This window comes from Astatotilapia calliptera, chromosome 3 (genome assembly GCF_964374335.1).
Source record: "Astatotilapia calliptera chromosome 3, fAstCal68.1, whole genome shotgun sequence".
Taxonomy (NCBI): domain Eukaryota; kingdom Metazoa; phylum Chordata; class Actinopteri; order Cichliformes; family Cichlidae; genus Astatotilapia; species Astatotilapia calliptera.
Genome location: NC_137424.1, coordinates 29,731,576 through 29,752,269, shown reverse-complemented (window position 1 = coordinate 29,752,269; position 20,694 = coordinate 29,731,576). Strand labels below are relative to the sequence as shown.

General features: G+C 40.2%; 3 protein-coding genes across 3 annotated transcripts; all 3 read right to left on the bottom strand.

Annotated features, from left to right (window-relative positions):
- Positions 1 to 788: 788 nt before the first annotated feature.
- LOC113017017 (ependymin-like) lies at positions 789 to 2,788 on the bottom strand. Its single transcript, XM_026160280.2, has 6 exons — positions 2,439 to 2,788; positions 2,223 to 2,257; positions 1,954 to 2,088; positions 1,677 to 1,869; positions 1,432 to 1,519; positions 789 to 1,197 (listed from the first exon to the last, which is right to left on the bottom strand). The coding sequence occupies exons 1-6, from the start codon at positions 2,551 to 2,553 to the stop codon at positions 1,074 to 1,076; spliced, it is 690 nt and encodes a 229-aa protein (XP_026016065.1). The 5' UTR covers positions 2,554 to 2,788; the 3' UTR covers positions 789 to 1,073.
- Positions 2,789 to 3,235: 447 nt separating this feature from the next.
- Positions 3,236 to 5,844, bottom strand: LOC113017000 (ependymin-like). Its single transcript, XM_026160255.2, has 6 exons — positions 5,269 to 5,844; positions 5,099 to 5,133; positions 4,542 to 4,676; positions 3,884 to 4,070; positions 3,709 to 3,796; positions 3,236 to 3,603 (listed from the first exon to the last, which is right to left on the bottom strand). The coding sequence occupies exons 1-6, from the start codon at positions 5,468 to 5,470 to the stop codon at positions 3,474 to 3,476; spliced, it is 777 nt and encodes a 258-aa protein (XP_026016040.2). The 5' UTR covers positions 5,471 to 5,844; the 3' UTR covers positions 3,236 to 3,473.
- A 1,805-nt stretch (positions 5,845 to 7,649) lies between these two features.
- On the bottom strand, positions 7,650 to 20,467 carry alpk1 (alpha-kinase 1). Its single transcript, XM_026160188.2, has 14 exons — positions 20,349 to 20,467; positions 19,357 to 19,565; positions 18,521 to 18,675; positions 18,223 to 18,421; positions 17,628 to 17,687; positions 17,445 to 17,531; positions 17,289 to 17,365; positions 16,537 to 16,632; positions 16,347 to 16,451; positions 11,359 to 13,057; positions 9,955 to 10,102; positions 9,719 to 9,881; positions 8,998 to 9,184; positions 7,650 to 8,915 (listed from the first exon to the last, which is right to left on the bottom strand). Exons 2-14 carry the CDS (start codon positions 19,487 to 19,489, stop codon positions 8,704 to 8,706), a joined length of 3,321 nt encoding a protein of 1,106 aa, XP_026015973.2. The 5' UTR covers positions 19,490 to 19,565; positions 20,349 to 20,467; the 3' UTR covers positions 7,650 to 8,703.
- Between the last annotated feature and the right edge of the window lie 227 nt (positions 20,468 to 20,694).

The following is a 20,694-nucleotide window of genomic DNA, read 5'->3' as shown; positions in this document are numbered from 1 at the left end:
AATGTCATTCGGTTCATCCAATTCTAGCTTTTTGGGAGGGTGGGTGGGTGGAAAAGGTGTCTCTCTAACACAAACACAACCGCTCACACCTATGGGCAAAACAACCTAACCCCACTGAGGCTTTAATGCCTCTGTGGGAAGAAGCTGGACTACTCACACACAGAGAGAAACGCCACAAAGAAATGATGATGAGGGATGCTTGTTGGGAGGTAACAGTGCATTGTGCATTTCAACCTGTCAGGCAGTAGTCCCATGCGTTTTCGAATCCTCCACCATCATACCAGTCTCCAAAAGACCGGACATGTCCACCTTAAACGACTTCAGGCCAGTGGCACTCACACCAATTGCCATGAAATGCCTCGAAAAACTGGTTCTCACACACATCAACCACATGGCCCAAGACACTGCTGATAGCCCTCAGTTTGCCTACCCCCCCAGTCAATCAGTGGATGACAGGGTGTAGCAATACCCTTACACCACGCTCTGCAACATCTGGAAAGTAGCAGAATGTATGCCATTAGATTTATTTCTTGATTTGTCCAGTTTTGTTGTGGAAGGTGTGAGGTTAAAATATTCATTTGAAGTCTTCTTGAAGTGGGAATGGCAAAATGCTTCTTCAGCTTCAGGATCTTCTTTGGTGTGATACTCCTGAACTTTGCCAACATGCCACCCAGTGGGACATACCAGTGGCCTTTAGTCTTTGCGTTGTTAGTCTGTGAGTATTGATTATTGCCACACTCCTACTGCAGTTTGTGCAGATCAGTGAAAAAAGTATCAGGAACAAAGTATCAGGCTCGACTTTTCTGAATTTGTTTTTATTTTCTTATGACATAAATGTTAAAACACTAATTTAACCGATAAACTGTTATGGGAAAATATTAAAAAAGAGAAACAGTGTGATTAAAAATAGATTTTAGAGGAAACGCTGCTCAATCTGATGAATGTAAAATATGTATGAAAATACTCTGATTAAATATTAGCATGAATTTTAACCAAATGAAGCTTGTTTATGAATGGCAGCAACGCAGTTCAGTGACTCATCATCATCATCATTGTCACCACCATTTGTAAAATCATTCTTTAAACAAGCTGAGAAATGTTACTGGCTCGTCTTCATCCCCCTGCTCAGCATTCATGCAGAAAAATGGCGGGTTGAGTTTTTGGGGATCGACTAATCCAATGACATTGTTATAGAAGCTGAAAAACAGAAACAAATAAAGCAAAATGAATCAGAGGATGCCAACAGTTTTCTTCAACCAGGATCACAGATTCTCAGAGACTTTAGAGTGTGAGAAAAAGCCAGTGCCCTACTGAGGGACCCAGTTCAGTGTTTACTGGCAAATATTAAGGAAAAAAACGCAACGTGACAAATAGTTTTGGAAACATGCATGAAAGTTCTAGAACAATATTAAAAGCCTTCTGCCCACTGACCTGTTGACCACCCAGTCACCGCTGCTGGTGTGGTACAGAGTACTGACGGGGATGCATCCAAACTGGGTGACAGTGGTAAAGTACTTGGCTGCAGAAACAAGAAGTGGATCACATGGGAGCCGAGGCAGCGCAACCAGACAAGCAGGTTTGTTTGTGATCAACACAAGCTTATGTAAGAGAATGTCATGTGTTACAAACTAACACATGACTTTGCAATTTTTCGCTTTGATTTCCTCTTATTGTACCTGATCCCGTCTTCGTCTTCTCCTCCCCGTACCAACTGTTGACCAGGACTCCCTGTCCAGGACCAGAGGAGGCGCCCAACACAACCTGGCCCATCAGGGTGGCATTTCTTGGAACTGCCAGCGGATGGAAGTCAGGGCTCAGATGCTGCTTAGTGCATGTGCGGTTCTTGTTGTTTATTTTGTACATAACACCCTAGAGGACAGGGCACCATTACACAGTCATTTATGGTATCCAGGATAAACTTGAATGCAAATATTACTGCTGTGCCGTCGCTACCTCTCTGTACAGTAGAAGCACATCAAGGTGGTAGGTCTTATTGTCATAGAGTCCAAACTGTCTGAAGCGGATGCGCTCTCCCAGTCCATCATAGATGTACTTGGAGAATGCCAGCAGTTTCTGATTTGCAGTGGACTTTCAAACAGAGGCAAATGTTCGTCATTGCAGATTACTTCTCACAGATTACTCTGAATAACTAACAACTGCATTAAGTATCAGTTGTTATTGCAACACTCAAATGTAATCGAGGGATATGAGAGGAGACTTACCACAGACAGGCTTCCGCTCATCAGTGGCGGGTATCCTGTGAAAATTAAAGCATTTTGGAGGATTTACACTACAGATGTGCTACATTGCTAACTTGGTCATTCTACACTGAAGCAAAAACAAATCGGCACCATCAGTTCTGATGCTAAAGCAAGAGAACTGCTGCATTTGGAGACATTTGAAGAAAGAGGACTTTCTTCAGATGTTTGCGTACTCACTGCAATGCCGTGGTCTCTGAGCGAGACAGCCCACGGACAGGCACACAAGCAGGACGAGGACCTTCATGCTGTTCGATTGCAGATCTGAATGTTTTCCTCTGCAACAGCTGCTCATATGATACTGCTTCAAAAATATCACTTCCTTAAAAAACAAGCAGGTGATACTCCCATTCTGTTTTCGCTGCCAAGTTTTTTGTTTGTCATTTCTCAATACACCAGTTATGTGAGAATAAAAGTCAAGGGAATGTCTTTTAATAGTAGAAACTGCGTTTTAGCTGTTTTGACCCCTAACTAACAAACCAAGGGGAGGAGCTAGAAGGCTGACTGAAGAGAAAGTTGAGAGGATAGACTGCATGTAGATGTAAAAGAGCAGCATTTGTAACCTTAACCACTCCCACTTCATATGTACACAAACTACTTTAACAAGCTAGAAACTATGTCTGCTGGTAAAGGTGACTAGTGTCACCTGTCTGGTGAACCAACCCAGAAAGCAAGTAACAACTGGAAACCAGCAAGGTGGGCATTAAACATAAAGACTTTTGATCCTCCAGGACTTTTTTTTTTCTCTTGAAACCATTAAGTCACATGTTGGTTTTTTTGTGTCAATAGACAGATTGTGAGAATACATCCTTCTTTACCTTTTCTTATGAAACAAGAAATACACCGCATGCATTCATGCGTTACATTTATATTGATGAACACAAGATGTGGCCACAACACAGTGTTAGAAAATGGGAAGTAAGAAAAGCAAATATGACAGGCAATAACCTGTTACAAAAAAACCAAACCAAACCAGATGATTTGTCGAACCGCTTTATCATTTTCTGCATGCCAAAAAGATTGCAAAGTTCATCCCGGTTAGAGATACACAGAAAGAACAATGAGGCCAAACTCGTCCTCCATGTTTTAAACAGGAATACGGGGGAGACAGCATTTTACATGCAATTACATGCCATTCATTTTTACTTATATAATGCCAATTTCCAACATTGGTGATCTCAGTGCACTGCGTAAGATAAAAACCCGCCGAAGCCTTCACTGCAGCTTAAAGAACAAGCTGGTGAAATCTTCAGGCTTCTCTCCATTCGACGTCATCTCTGTTGGGCAGAAGTCGGGGGGGTTGAGCTGACCAGGGTCAGAAATCCCAACGACGTTGTTGAAGAAGCTGGTGAGCACAAAAAAAAAAAAAAGGGACACAGCTTTTACTTGGACGGACGCAAACGTATTTCATTCTACATTTTTCACACTATAGACTTGAGAGGAAACGAACCCTGTCACCATCCATCCATACTCTTGTGTCTGGTACATAGTGTTGACTGGAATGCATCCGAATTCAGTGAAGGTGGTCAGGTACTTTCCTGGAAGGACAGACATGAAATGTGTCCATAAACTGAGTGCAGATAAACAGCCAGGATGACAGTTCTGAACATTAGATGCCAACTCACCTGTGTTTCCAGGAAGATTTCCAGTCCAGGTGTTGACCAGGAGTCCTTCACCAGGTCCAGATGAGCTGCCCAGGACGGCTTGGCCCACCAGAGTTGAATTTATTGGGATTTCCATAGGATGGAAGTCTGCCTTCAGAGGCTTTTTCTTGCATGTACGAGCTTTGTCGTCGATCTCATACATGGCAGCCTGGTGCATGAGTTGTGGGGTAAGAATGAGAATTTCTTTTGCTGTTACATACAATAGGATTCAGTCTAAAGATGATGGTTATTTCAGTAACTTCTGTTTGCTGAAGATGGAAATAACAACCAAAACCTAGCACAGAAATAACATATATGGGTGCTCACACCCAAAATTATGCCATAATATCTATTCTAATCAAGAGAAAGATGTGCTAACCTTAAACTAATTAAATATGCTGTCATTGTCGGGGTTTTTTTTGTTTTTTGTTTTTTTAAATATGGCCCGCTTTTTATTGTGTCAGTTGCACATGCTTACGAGTTCCCATTATATTCCAGTAAAACATTAAGGAAAGAAAATACTTTCTTATAACATGTTGTGTTGTTGGCCTCATGCGTCTCCACTTCAGTAGAATCGTATCAGCAGTGATTTGCACACTAAAACAAATATTTGAGACGTTCTTGTGTTTGCTTTGGTCACCTCTCTGAAGAGCAGCAGGGCGTCATAGGTGAAAGACTTGTTCTGGTAGTTCCCCAGCTCCATGAGCCGGACCCTTTGTCCCCATGCATCGTACAGGTATTTGGCATAAACCCACAGCTTTTCATTCTGTGTGGACTGGAGAAACAGAATGCAAGATTGTTGACATCTTTCTCGTTCACACAGAATATGAATGACAATTAAATGTGGTTGCACGTTTGGTTCAAGTACAACTTTCATTTTCTTTGTTTGCTTTCCACACTGTCAGACGTGCTCACTCGCCATAAACATCAATCTGGACCTTGACCTGAGCACTGAAATGTCTGGACTTGTATCTCAACACCACAAGACCACCTCATTCCTAACTCTGATGCAGTGGCTGACACACTTTTATTCTTTTTTAAATGCTTTTTACCCACTGTTCACCCAAACATTAAACAATGGGTCATATTTTATGTTTCAATCAAACATTGCTAATGCACAACAACAACAGAGGCTCATTTCTCCCTCATAATTAATAGCAACAGCAAAAGTTTTAAGTACACAAAGCATAAACTCACAACAGTGAGGGCTCCAGTCAGAAGGGGAGGGCTTTCTGCGTGAAATAAGAGAAAACAGAATTATTTATTAATATTTACAAGTCAGCGAGAGAAAACAGCAATGAGAACCCAACAGTGAGCTATCACTGTAACCACAACGGAGCTCGTCTCCGATTTCCTTTTTTACTTACTGCATGGGCGAGGTTTCTCTGCCAGGCAGCCTGCCAGCACGCACACTAACACCACAAAGAGTTTCATCTTCGAGGAATCCGCAGACTTTCTCACAGGTAGTTGCGAAGTCTCTGTTGCTCTAGAGGAGCTGCACTTCCTTATATATGCTGACAGATGACCAGACAGGCCTAGATGCTTCCGGATTTTATTTTCAACCAACATCTGAGGGCTCAAGTTCAGATTCGGGTGTTGTCAGGGTGAGGTCGCAGTGTAAGCCCATAAAAGGAAATGTCTTTGTACATTAAAAGCTGGTTAATGTTTTCCAAGGGCAAGAGCCTCATACAGCAGAGTGTGTGTAGACTGTAAATGCTTACAAATGTACAAATTCTGCAACAAAAGTGAAACATAACCCCATTATGACCACCTGCCTCATATTGTGTGATGCACTCTGTATCCTGACATCTTTCTATCAGAACCACATTTAATCTGAGCTACGGCAGCTCGTCCATTGCTCGTCCCCACGTTTTATCAGTGAGCCTTGGCTGTCCACGACCGAGTCTCTGGTTCACCACTGTTCTTCATGGACCACTTTTCATAGATACCCACACCGGCCACCGCAGATTGAGAACATCCCACAAGAGCTGCAGTGTTTGGAAATGTTCTGACTCAGTCTCCAAACAGTCACAGTTTGGCGCTCGTCAAACTCACGCTAATCGTTACGCTTGCAGTTTTTCGTGCTTCTAACACACCTTTGAGGGCAAAATGTTCACCTGCTCCCTTACATATCCCACCCACTAACGGCTGCCACGATGAAGAGACCATCGGTGTTATTCTTCTATCTGTAGGTGCTTATAATGTTATGCCAACTCTATTCATACAGTGCACTTACAGTGAGGACAAACTTCAAAAATACACCGCTTTCCAGTCGAATATTCACAACAGCGCTTAGTGATACTGTGTCATACTGCGCACAGTGGGCCAAGGGTAAAGCATGCTGTGTTTACAAAAGAGGGCAGCTCATAAAGCCCGAACAGGATTTTGGCCGAATGGGGACGGGTAAACATGTGCGCATGAATGACATCACTGTCATGTGACTGTAGAGGTGTGTGACTGCTGTCAGCAGACCTAACCACCTGACAGCTTTAGATAAACTTACAAACCTACTACTTTAAAATGCATTAATTACATATAAGCCTATACAAAACTTGTAGTTATAAGATAAGATAAGATAAGATAAGATAAGATAACCTTTATTAGTCCCACACGTGGGAAATTTGTTTTGTCACAGCAGGAAGTGGACAGTGCAAAAGTTATGACGCAAAAATTAGAATACAATAAGAATAAATACAGTACACAGCTGTACAGAATAGAATAAAATAAAATACTATATACAGTAGAATAAAATAGAATAAAAATATACAATAAGATAAAAATAGAATACGAATACTTTCTAATATTGCAGTTCACACACATCCTTTGCAAGTTATGCTATGTGTAGTATTACAGTGTAGATTCTCCGAATTATTTTTGCTTTCATCATTGTCATCATCTTAATAATTCTACTCTTGGCTGACTCAGTAATGCACCTTGTGAGATGTTTTTAATGTGTACGAGCAGAGCATTTCTATACTGTTATCATTTTCCATTTGGAAATTGAACAAACACCAACAGTTACAAGGGTATCTGACCTACAGGTGTAGACCTGGAGCGGTCATTTGTCGCACTGAAATGATGTCAGTCAGGTCTTTCTACTGTATTCACCTTGACCATGTTGCACACCCCTTGTAAAGATAAATGGACTATATTTACATTACACGTTTCCCCATTGGCAGTTTGCAAAGCACTTTGCAAAGGGCTCCATTTATTGACCTATTAACACACACACAGGTACACAACTAATGGTGGATCTGCTACACAAGGTACTGTTCTGTTGTCAGAAGCCATTTTTAGTTGATTGTCTCTGCACTACATAAACCTCGCTGCCATAAAGCACGCTGCAGGAACTCATTCCTACCACTCTCTGTAAAGTTGTATAATAACTCTTCATTCTGTGACAGATGAACACACCTGTCAGGCGTATGGTCCCAAACACATTTTTGTATTATACCTTCATGCAGCTTTTTCTCACGATTTAATTTGTACATTTTATTTATTAATGCAATTTGCACTTCTCCCTTACAAATGTCAGTCTTACTAACATCATTTTTCTTTTTCTTTGTTTTTTTTTATCACTGTTGTAAATATATAAATTCCTGCACTATCTCATAGTATAAGGCCCTTACCAGGCACCTGTGGCCCTTTTTTTTAACTGTGCTGTTTATTGTAGACTGTACCCTTCATCGTGCTGCTGTAACACATCAATTTCCCTTGTGCAATCAATAAAGTATCTTTTTCAAACATCTATCTATCACTCATTTACTGGACCATATGCACCAAAAACATTTCAGTAGAGAAGACTGCACAATAATCATCTTCATGTAGCCTGTTTACACAGATTTTACAGTTCACTAAACATTGCTGGCTTTTATCATCAAAGTTAATTATTTTTTTTATCTATATTGTTACAAAAGGACAAAATATGCAGTGATACAAACAAGAAAAGAAGACAATACAACAGTTGCACATATTTGCATATTTTACATGTCATTAGAATTGTGTGGGAGTCACATGTGCATGAACGCATTGTGTGGTTATGCGGATGTGCATTATGAGACATTTTGTCAAGTTGTGCAACATTACCAAGCAAGCACAGCAATAGAGGGATTTTACAGCCCTGGGATATTGGATCATTTTTCAGTCTAAGAGGAGTGGATCGGGGGACAGCACCACAAATAAAGGCCCCAGACCCCAAACACAACATGTTTTTATATCCCAGTAAAAGGACAGACTACTTAAAATCTTCCATAATAGCATTCAAAACGACTTCAAACAGCATCAGGTGATTCACTCCCTTTCCAGTTAGGCAGCAATCCACTCATAGAGAGGAGACAGTGATGGATAACATCTTTAAAAAAATATTTTTTCTCTTATCAAATCATGTTTCCTTGTGACTGCAGTCACATGGTTTTTGTAACTTCCAATTAAAAAAAAAAGGTACAATAAGAAAAATTTCTGTCAGGCGTGAGATCTTTGACCACCTGATGAAAAGAGCCTAAGATGTTAACTGTTTGATAATCTGCTGACAATAATGAAACCACATAAACAATTTTGTAGCATTTGTCTTTTCAGATCCTTCTCTTATAAAAGAATGATCTCTTATCTCTTGTAACTAAATGTAGCACCCAAAAGCTCTTTGTAAATCTGTTACACTTCTAGCATTCCAAGAAAAGGGTGCACAATGCATTTATCGGTACATTTAAAAAAAAGAAAAGCAGTCAGTTCCAAAAACTTGCCAAAACAAGCCCCTTAAATAATTTTCAATTTTTTGTGGATAGCAATAAATAGTGTCCAACGTCTCAAAGTTTTTGAGGAGAAACGTTTGAGTTTGGGTCCAGTGGAGGTAGTTTGAGCAGGTGGCAAATCTGATTGCACTCAGGTCCATGCTGATATTTCAGGAACAAACTGAGCCCTCTGGCAGCAAAGTTAGAAGGACCCTTAGGGATCCTGGTGGAGTGAATCTGTGGGTCTGTGAGGTAGGTCAGTCCTTTGCCGTTGGCTGTCACCCATCCTGTGGAAAAATAAATGGATGACTACTAATCTTTGTCATGTGACAATATTGCGTTCAGTGAAAAGCAGCAGATGTCACACACCTTGTAAATCTACAACGACTTCCTGGCCACCAGAGAACAGGTAGGTGAAGTGTCCAAATGCGAGGCCATAATCTGTAGCATGGAACATCTTCTCCTTCTTTTCAGTGTTGTTGGTCAGTTTGACAAAGTCTCCAAGCATGTAGGGCTCCACGGTTACACAGCCCACAATCTCATCTCCATCCAGAATCTGATTACCGGAAAACAAGAGAGATATTTTGTAACATTTGAAGACTGTTTGGATTCTACTGGTAGCAACAATATTACTAAAATAAATCTTTGTATTTAAATGTTACTAATCTCAGTAATCCATTGGCTCTATGTGTCTTTTGGGTTTGTGATTGGCTCTCAGCACACACATTGCTGTACTGTTGTATTGTGTTTATAAAGATAAATGGCAGTACACAGTCTGGTTTACACTCAGTGAATAATGATAAAGGCTCTCTGTCTTTGGCCCAAATCAATAAATACTTTCCACACAGAATTGTAAAAATTTGCAGATCATAGCACCTCCTAGACTAATAACCTACAGAATAATTGCTTGACTATATCACAAAACAGATTTCTAGCTCTAAACTGAAAGTATTACATTTCAAGCTGCTGCAGTCTGTACCAAACTCTGGATGCGGGCTTCTATTAAAGCTGTTTTTACAAAGTAAGCACTTTGAATGCAACATTTGTTATCTTGAATTCCTTTAAATAAGTGTTTCCAGCAGTCCCTCACCAACAGGGCTTCTGACGGAATAAAGAAGATCTGAGCCATAACTTCTTTGTCGTAGAGACTTTTGTTGAATTCAGTTACATAGTACTGGGCTGTCATCTGTCGCTCCACATCTTTCAGAGGAAACTGGATCTGCTTTGGGTTCAAGTAATCTTTCCCCACATAACTAAGGACAAATACAGGAAAAAGATGAGACTTCAAGTCACCATATTTAGGTTGAACCAAGATTGCTACCATACTTGCTTAGCCGCTCCTCCTGGTGTAAAAACTGCACCCATATTGTTGTTCTCTGCGCGCCCTTCTCCCCCATTGAGTCACCAATGTAAACACAAGTTTCCATGGCTGTCCACAGTCCGGTGGCCTTGGAGAACTTTAAATGGAGAGCACCTAGATAGAGATCAACAGACAATTACAAGCTTTTTTGTTCTGTAAGACAAGGCTGGGGTTGATATATAAAAGCTACCCGCCTGCTGAACTCATTGGTGCTCATTTTCATGGAAAAAAAGATCATCTCAGCCCCTTAAATGGGGACATAGACCTATGGTCACGAGCTCTGGGTAGACACTGAACAAACAAGTGGCTGAAATAAGCTTTCTCTGTAGGGTGTCTGGTCTTTGCCTTAGAGATAGCACCTCAGCTGGCTCCTTTCGATGTGGTAGAGTAGCAGGTTTACTCAGAGCCTCTCCTAGATGACTGAGCTCGAAAGGAGCCAGCTGAGATGCTTTGGACACCTGATAAGGAAGCCTCCTTGGCATCTCCTGGGTGAGCTCCGGAGGGAGGGGCAGCCCCAGGACACAATGGAGAGATGATATCTCTCAGCTGGTCTGGGAACGCCTTCATGTTTCCCCTAGATAAGGTAGAGGAGGTAGCTAGAGAGGGGGTCTGGGCTTCCCTGCTTAGGCTGCAGCCCCTGTAACCTGGTTCCAGATAAATGGAAGAAAATGGATGGATGTAGCCCATTGAATAAGAAACTAAAGCCAAGCCATCTGTGAAGGTGGTAATTGGTCTAATTCTTATATAGCCAGATCTGTATGATATATATATAGCATATAGATCTGGGTGTGAGCACAGAAGCCCTACTTATATGGTTTAAACCTCCTATTTATGAGAGTGCAGCTAATCAGAAGAAAGTGAGGGAGGCTTAAAGGAGTCAGAACTGCTATGTATGAAGTGAGGCGCAGCCCAGTGTAGAAAGAAAATAAGGATTGTCATAAATGTGAATCATGCAAAACTATAGAATCAGATTCCAAGTATAAATTTAAAAGGGGAGCTGGAAAAAAATGGTGCAAAATGAAATCAAAGCAATGGAAATATCACGAGTGCTGAACATAAATATCTGTGCCAAACTCTGCTAGAATCCATCCAGTCGCCGTTGAGACACCTCACTCAAAACAGCAAGTGTGAACATCATGGTGTCACTACAGGGAAAGTGACAGTAGAATATATCGTTTGGGGACGGGGAATGTGAGTGTTTAAAATTTCACAGTAATCCATCCAACGCGTGATCATACATAATATATTTTACATTTAAGATATTTTTATCTAGAGTGACAGAATGATGCTGACACCCTAGAGACATAGTTCTTCTGCAGCTCACAGAAAGTACTGATGGTGACAAAGGAAGAGCAGGAATGTAAACTTACTGTGGGCAGTTTTGTACTGCTCCAACTTGAATTTTTTCTCATCATTGTGCAACCTCTTCAGCAGACAATCATTGCAAATGCCAGCCAGAAGGGCTCGGTAATCCCATTGTGACAACAAGAAGGGTTTCATAGGGACAGCATCAGCTACAGTGCTTGGGTCTAGGCAGCTGTAGCACATGGAGTTCTTCTTCTGGGGCACATTCTGCACCTCAGTTTGTTGACAACAACTTTGGTTTACCTCCAGGACTCCAAATGAACTTTTTGTAGAGGTTTCAGTGACAGGTAACAGTTCTGTGACAGCCTGAGATTGACTATTTTGCATTGCTAAAGTGCTGTTTGTTGCAGGTTGTACTTCAGTTTCCGCATTTTGGTAAACTTTGGGGCTTTTGATCGGTTGTGGTTTTAATAAAGCACGTATTTTCTGGTTTTTGCTCATGTGATCAGAAGGGGAATCATCTGTTTCAAAATCGACCGTTTCACAAATGAAGAAGCTCCCATCTGAATCTGGTGAATCGCTGTTTTGGCAAGCTCCTGCTTTGGAAATACTACTTGGTTGTGGTTTCCTGTATGTGGGAGAATTCAGATCAGCTGAAAGTTTTTCCCATGATGACTGGGAACCGAAACTGTCCCCAAGGGAGCAAGAGGATGTTATAGATAGCTGGGATAAGGACTGCACTACTCCTTCAGCTATTGCCTCAGCAGCATCAGACATCACGTCCTCTTCAGAGGTCAGCGTTTCTATTTCAGCTTTTATCATCTGAAAGTTTTCTGAATCCCTGCTCATGCTGAAGGAGGAAGTGGCAGGTAGTGCAGAACTGACACCAGAGTTACAACCCTGTAAGTTTCGCTTCTTGTTTTCATGGGGAGACTGTGACTTGTCGTCTGACCTTTCTTCATCATCTTCTGTGGGTAGACAGCTCTGATTGGTCGCTCCCTCTCTATGTCCAATAGCACTGCTTCCTGTATAGCTTCTGCTGGGCTGAGGAGAGCCTGAACTTGTTATGGACACTTCCTGCCACGAGGAGCCAAGGATATCTGTGCTTTCAGGCTTTTGAGGCATATGCACGCTGGATGAATGCGAGCCTCCCTGAGCCTCTGTGTTGAGTGTGCCAGTGGTTGTCCAAAGCGCTGTTATACACAGCCTTCCTCTGTCCATCTCTATCTCATCTTTAGCATCCCTACAGTGTGTGTTAGTGGTCTCACACAGTGACTCGTGATACTTTTGGAACCGCCTCATTATCTTAGCAAAACCTGCATGATTAAAATTTACAGAGGTGTCTTTGACATTTCTGTAGCTGTCAGGGACAAAAGACCCCTTGTCTGAATTAAGGAAAGGCTCCACTCGGAGAAGCAGCTTGACTTGGGTGACCAGGTGCATGATCTCAGTGCACAGGCTGTCTTTGTCTTGGGTACCAGCATGGCAGTAACTGTAAAAACTAGATAAAGCATTTTGACAAGCTTGAACTGCCTGTGCTACAACCTCCAAAGGAGTTCCAAGCCACTTGTGAGTGACAGTGAGGGAATAGGCAGCTTTTAGAAAGGTATGAAGCTCCTGCTTGCTGGTTACCAGATCACCCTCTGCTCTGGTGAGAAGGCCAATTGTAAATGCTTCTTGTGCCTGCTGGAGAAATGACTGTCTTTGAGAATCTGGACACTCCACAGAGAAACTGTATGATAGCAAGCAGGTACCTTGGGTTGTCTAAAGAAAAACACAAACAGAGGAACAATTACATAACCACAGGAAAGATCTCGTTTACGATCCTACATTCTGTGCAAGTCTTTAGCCACCCCTCATTTCTTTACTCACTCATTTTCAGTGCCGTTCTTGTACCTGACAGTATTCAAGCATTAAGAAGAACCTAATGCAATGCATGTACTAGTACTGTGTCTACACATAACAGACAAATTATCATAGAACCAATTTTGTATCTTTAGGCATTTTGTTATTAGCGGTCTGTCACAAAAACACATAATTTGTTCCCATTATTTTGGTTAATTCTGCGAAAAAGGTCAAAGATAACACAGCTCGACAGGCATATATTATTATTTTACTTAGCATATCTTGCCATGGTGTGCGATTTGTGATTAAAAAAACTGAGAATTGGAGAAGAGAAAAAGTGTCAGGACTAAAAAACTATCTACAGTGGATGAACTTTTTCTGAAAGTCTTATCTTTAAGAAATACGAAAAAATCCAGCAAAAGGTTGACATAGGAGCTGAGGGATGCATCTAGCCCACTAGTGGATCCAGCTACTGTTTGCTCATCAAGAATGGAAAGGGAATAGGAATGGAAATAACACACAAACTGCACTGAAAATCAGTGGCGACCAGAGTGACAAATCCAAATGTGAAATTTTTGGTTCAAATTGTCATCAATTTGTACAGAGTAGGCCAGGAGAGAGGTACAACAGCGAGGGTCTATAGCCATCTGTAGGCTCTGTCACTGGGGCTGCATTTAAGCCAGTGGTGTTGGTGAGCTTGTCAAAATAATGGAACCCAAACCTCAACATTACTGAAACACTGTAAGGTCAGTGGAATAAAAGCCATCCAGCATCCAAGTAAGAGCTTTGAAATGTCCTTTTAGAACGCTGAAGAGCTGTTCCCGAAAATTCCTTAAACAAATCAGAAGAAAGCTGCGTGCAGGCTGTGTTGAAGAATAAATGTGGAATTGTACTGTTTCGCCCTCTGTACTATATTGCCATGTATGTTTACATGTGTTTAAATAATTCACTGCAGGTTTTCCTATTTTCATAGTAAAATATAAAGAAATGAGGGGTGGCTTCAGAGTTTTGCGCAGTGCTATACATCCAAAAAAAAGTTGGGTCACTGTATGTAAATATAAGCAAACTCAAAATGCAACAGTTGACAAATCATTTAAACCCTCTATTTACCTGAAAATATCATATCAAGACAGAACGAAATGATGATATTCAAAAAAGGTCATTTTGGGAGAAAAAGTGAAAACCAGTATTGAATGATTGTGATCTTTGAACTATTAGACATTAGTAGAAACCACTGTCTGGGTTAAGGAACTATGCATGAAAACCAGGATCCAGAATATCCCCTACCTCTGGGACTGAGGCAAAGGGGAAAACTTTCCTGTGGTCTGACTGACTAATCAAAATTTATATTTCTGACTGAATCACTGACTTTGCATCCTTTGGGTTAAAAGGAGAGGAACCATCCAGCCTGCGATCTGGACACTATTCAAAGCAATGACATTGCTATGCACATGTGAAACTTGCATCTCTGTGAAGGCCTTATTTATGCTGAACTAAGGCTGTCAGACACCAGATTTTTACTCTGTTATTATCAGTGCTAAAAGCCACAATTACAGATTAAGAAGCATTAGTCAAATTCATCTCTAACTCGTGTTTTTTTGGGGGGCAAATGAATCACAATCAAAAAACAAGCGTTGGAAAGTGGAGAATCTCTAAGTAACTATACAAAACCACATAAAAATATTTAGTTTTTTAAATATCATGGTTATCATCAGTAAAAGAATACTGAAACATCCCTTATATGGATCAATATAATTTTGGGTTTTGGAGAAACACATTGCTTTTCAGGAAGGCCTCGCTTATTTCAGAATGAAAAGGCCAAACCACATTCTTTCAGGTATGTCAGCGGCACAGTGCAGCACTGTGGTTGCTTAACTGGCATGCTAAGAGTCCTAAGCTGTCACTAATAGAATCACCTGACACGTTATCAAACATAAAATATGGCAAAGGTGACTCCGTCTTGCTCAAGTAAAGTAAAATGCTTTATCAAGCAACAAAATTATTTGCCCTCCACGTCAGTTCCCAAACACAGATAGTGTTGAAAGACAAGCTGATTAACCACAGTAGTTAACATTGCTCAGTTCTCATGTGGTACTGAATTCAAAATCGCAAAAACTATCACAGGCTAAATACAGGCTTTAAAAATCGTTAAGAAGTTAATTAACATTTTAAAAATCCCTTTTTTTGATGGAGCATTGCATTCAAGGGGATAGAGAAAACAGTAGTTGAAGACCACAACACAACCAAAATTATTGCAAACATGTGCCATGGTTTGCAATGAATTTCAACCTTAGTACATAAGTACAGAAATTCATGCAGCAACTACTTAACATTAAGAGTCCAACCAGAACCTAATGGAAATTCCTCCTCAAATAGTGACGCAGGGTGGCAGATTAACTGCAAAATGACAAAGGTGCTCTGCAACCTTACCTTTACATAGGAATATCACCAGGATAAAACCAAATACAAGCAGCTGAGTTGAGCCCAGTGTTGCAAAGAAACGTGTCAAGGACAAGTTGCACTTATCACAGCAGACTGACTCATACTGATTGCAACATTTTGGCTGTTTGTGTTTATAAGTTAGACAGCAGTTATTTGCAGACCTTTAACAGTGTGTCTGAAAGTGATTGCAGGCAGTCTGAGTCTGTTCGCAACTGTTTGGAGACAGGTTGCCTCCCACCAGGCAACTTGTGCAATTGTTTTGTGATCAGACAGTTAACGCAGTCACTCTGGAGGTAAAAAAAATCATAAGGTGTTTGCTGTTAGACTACTCTGGTGTAACTGAGCCGCAACAAGACTATCTACAAATCTGACATACATTCTTTTTGCATAGGTATTTATAACAATAATAATAATTGTCATTATTATTTATCTATTATTTAATCAGTCAGCAGTACCAATTTCATGCCTGAGTGGGGTTCTAATTAACAGACTCAAAAAAATAAGTCTGCAGGAAGGAAGATTTCAATATTATCAACAAAACAGCAAACACATTCAATGGAGGATTGCCTGATAACTACTTGCTTAAACATAAAACTTTTGCTGGACTATGAGGATTCTCTATCACTGCAGGAAATAAAACTTAGTTCAAATTAGTTATGCTGGGGAAGTTTCAGTTATCTGCGTCAGTAACCTATGCTGATAAACTAGAACTCTAAAGGTCAATTGCAGGCAAGTAGACAGAGATTATTCAGTAGAAGTAACTTACCACGTTAGTCAAAACATACAGTGAAGTATACTGAGTGTATACCACTGCCATCTTAGCAGCCTGGGCTGCTGAGAGAAGACGATGATTTCCATCCCCAAGTAACGTCTGAAAAAATGGACAGAATAAATAATGCAGCAAATTTTTTTTTAGAAAAAACAACTAATGAATGGAGATTGTGAGGCGGGCTTACAAAATCAATATCTGGATTAGTCCTAAAGGCATGGAAGTCCTCATTATTCATAGATACCAATATACTGGCCAGTATACAAAGGGAAGTTCCAATACCCTATAAAATAAACAGAGTTGCAGGTCAGAGGTTTATCACAGTGTGTAAACTGGGCCGACTAACATCTAAACCAGGATAGTCAAACATTAAACATAAGGCCTGGGGACCAGAATCAGTGTGTCAAAGACTTCAATCTGGTCCACTGAATGGCTTTGGAAAATGTGAAGGAGGACAAAAGTTTTATATTTTAAATGTATTTTCATAGATTTTACAGCTTCATCATGGCCATTCATACAACACCAAAGTAAAACAAATATCTGATAAACACTTAAATGACACAATCATTATCTGCTATAGAAATGCAGTATTTTTACAGTGTGTTCAGAGTAAAAATAAAAACAAAGCACATTCTGTAAATTAACAAAGATTTTCCATTTTTTTAATTACAGGAAAGTTTGAGCTAACAGAATCTTTTCTGTAATTTTACACTTTTATTTCTTACAATTAAAGCACACAGCAGCATTTCTTCATCATGTAGAAGTTACCTTTCTTTTGCTTATATTCAAATATCCCAGAGATAAAATGTGTACTTAAACTTCTTTAAGCTGACACAAAGCAGAGTGTCCCACAATGTCAAATGAGTTTGACATCCCTGATTTAAACCTCAACCAACTATGCCAACTATGGCAACCAAATGATAGTATTGTCTGTGGTACCTTTTTGTCAGGTTGAGGAAGCGAGTAGTACCCAACCAAGGAAGCCCATATTAGCTCTGCAGCCTCTAACCACAGGCCTAAAACACAACACAAAGACAATAAAAAATAATCACAAAATAATGACAATTATCTTTCACTTCACAAAAGTGATCTTACCCAGCTTTTGCAAAATCGTGCCACGCACTTGAACACTCACAGCCTGCACGAGCACCCGGTCACTTTCAGAGTGGTATATCCAATGACCTGCACATAAAAGATAAAGGCACATTATTTGTTTACTTTGTGGACTCAGTTTAATCCTCAATAAATGTCCGTGAAAAGGAACAGACAGGAAACTACCTGTCGTCCCGCTGTTGTTAATCAGGCTGCTCAGGATGTACTCTGCCTTCTGCAGTTTTCCTGTGGGGCAGATAATGATTATGTTTGCATTTACCCAGGTCTGCACAAGCCTTACTTAAAATAACCCTTTAATGAAATGTGGCAAAAATAACTAAGGAGTGAGAGCCGTTCATGTGCAATTTCCAGGTTATGAGTTTACGTCAATCACTATAATTTCTCCAAACAATAATTAGCACTAACATGTATCAAACAGGAGTTTATATAGTCGTTTCCAGCTCCAAATTGCTATTATTTCACTCTCCAAGAACGGCTTTGATTTATAGTTTAAAAAAAATATGTTTTTCTTATTTTGCTTTAGTCCATCCACTGTCTGAAAAAAAAGCTGCTTTAGCTCTTTCACCCCTCCCTACATGCCAAACTGATCTGTTGCCCCCTGCAGACAAAAGATTTGAACAGCTGATGGGTGGAGCTTCTGTGCTCGCAGCGTAGCTGAAATTACCATATTAGATAAATCCCGTGTCACTGATATCACACAGAGATGAGAAGACAAAAAATACTTTAAAAGCATCGATCCCAATCTTTCACTGCACTGTACCCGAGTTAAAATAGACCCTGGCCTGCCGTATGACCAGCTGGGGGGCTATGGGGGTCTCGGGGTAGCGTCTGTGGAGAAGCTTGGCAATCTTCAGCAGACGGCTTGAATCATCAGTCCAGTAGAGGTAACGGTCCACTAAGAAGACAACTGCCAGTGCACAGTGTGCCTCCTCAGCTCTGATGCAGGCCTTCAGGAGATCCTGGCAGACACAAACACGACGTTTGGGATTGTGCTTATGTTTTTATTTACAATGACACCACAGGGTGCCAAGCTGAATAGGCTATTGTTTAATTATTACCAGTAGTTGAGACAAGTGTTTGCTGATGAGGTCATTGAGGTTGGTTTTGTCAGCGGCGCTGACAGACTGCTTATACTGCCACTTCTCCGGTGCAAAAGGCCATTTCATGTCCATGGCTTCCTGCAGGAGGGAGGCCAGTTCGGCACACAGCGAGTCTACAGGAAATAAAAATCCAGATGAGCAAACAGTATTGGGCTTAAGATACACTGATGCTTTCAAAATGTATTCACAAAAGAATATCTTTACCTAAAGTGACTACATTCAAGCTACACGGGGATTACTAGTACATAAACTGACCTCTTTATTTGAAACTTTGACCATGGTTAATATTAGCATCCACCATTAGAAAAAGTATATACAAAAAAAAGCATGAAAGATTCACATCAACGCAACGCAACACAAGGAAAAGCTGGATGGATTGCTGTTTAGAAATGTACTGCTGTTTGAACCAATAACAGGAAGTTCCCAAAAGGAAGACTTAATTTACTTAGACTTAGTTTAAGCTGCCTTGGACAGTTTTAGGTCTAAGATTCTAAAATAAGCAGCAAAACATCATTTATATGAAAAATCTAAGTGAAATGGAGCATGTTTTGTCCCTTGTTTAGCAGTGACATGTAACAGTACGTGTGTGTTGACCCTATAAGATGCGAGACACCAGCCCGCATTAGTTAAAGGCACATGCTTAACATCACAAAGTGTCAAATTCATGCCATGGAAGCTACAGAGCTGTACAGAGCTTATGCAAGCATAATTCCACCTCACCTTTGATCCTGACCCAAATCTCTGAGTATCTCACATGCTCAAAAAACACTAAACAGCACCATCTTGTGTCTGACCTCTGCAGCTGCAGTAATTCAGCCGCTCTTGTGTGGTGGGCCCTGCCTCAGAAACCCCGGTGGACTGCCGACCTGCTGCTTCTGCTGCCCCGAGGCACTCGTCCAGTAAATCTCCCACCTCTCGACTGTCCATTGTGGCAAACAGACGCAGTTAGCTGTTTTCGGAAAGGAAAAAAAATCCTTCTCTCTTGGCCTCCTCACCCCTGTTCCTGTAAGAGAGTGATCCAAGAGAGGGAAATTCCATGAAATGACAATACTGTTGAAATATTGTTGAGAAAGAGCGGCTCCACATCCGGCCCGTTTGTAATATTTTAAAACATTAACATTACGATAAAAATGTAAAAAAACAAACACACAAATAAGTCAACAAAACGCGTGATGAAATTGAACTTGTATACTTTTAAAAGGGGACTAAATATATAGTGTTAACGGCCTAATTTGTCAGGACTTTTCAAAAACTCCTCATCTAGTTCATTTTAAAGAATTTGCTTATAACACATAATAATGAATGCATACGGACCTAAGTTTAGTTCAGTAAGAATATTCTGAAATTCTTCAATAATATGTCGGATTTCAAACTATATAAAAAACATACACTATTCACCGAACTGCAATTTCATATGTTGTGTTGGCGCATGCTCAATCATCTGGACGTAAGGTTTTCAGTGTGAAAAACGTTTGGTCACTAATCTAAGCAACTTCTTCAGCCTCTTATATATATATAGATATATATCTATATATGTGTATATATGTATATATATGTATATGATATACTTGTACGTATGTTATTTCAATACACCATACAGTGCATTTCTGCTTTTTGAAAAACCCCAACCACAGAAAGTATTTCTGCACTATTCAGTGTAACTTAGCCTACAGCTAATTAGCATACATTCGTAATTAGACACCTCGGTTAAGTGTGGCTAACCTCGAAGTATTTATCTCTTTTCTTTTCATGTAAAATGTATGAAAAGTTCTTTTTTTAAACGCACCTATGGTTAGTTCTTGCTCCCTGCGTCTTCCTGGTGGGGCGGAATCATGAAATGCTGCTTTCAAAGTTTTCGGAAACATCAAACTTGTACCCCGGAGCGTACGATATTTGTTGCATTATTTAAACCTTGGTCTGTAAAACCCGAACATGAAGAAAATAGGTTAGACTTAACATCAAAATACGTGGTATGATTTATTTAACTGATTATTTTTCTATTTATAAGAAGAAAATAAAAAATTATTTATATTATTATTTATACCTGTCGTCCCGCTTATTTATAAAATACTGTCTAACAGATTTTTTTTTAAATATTACTAAAAAATCTTATCAAATAAACAATTTTTGGT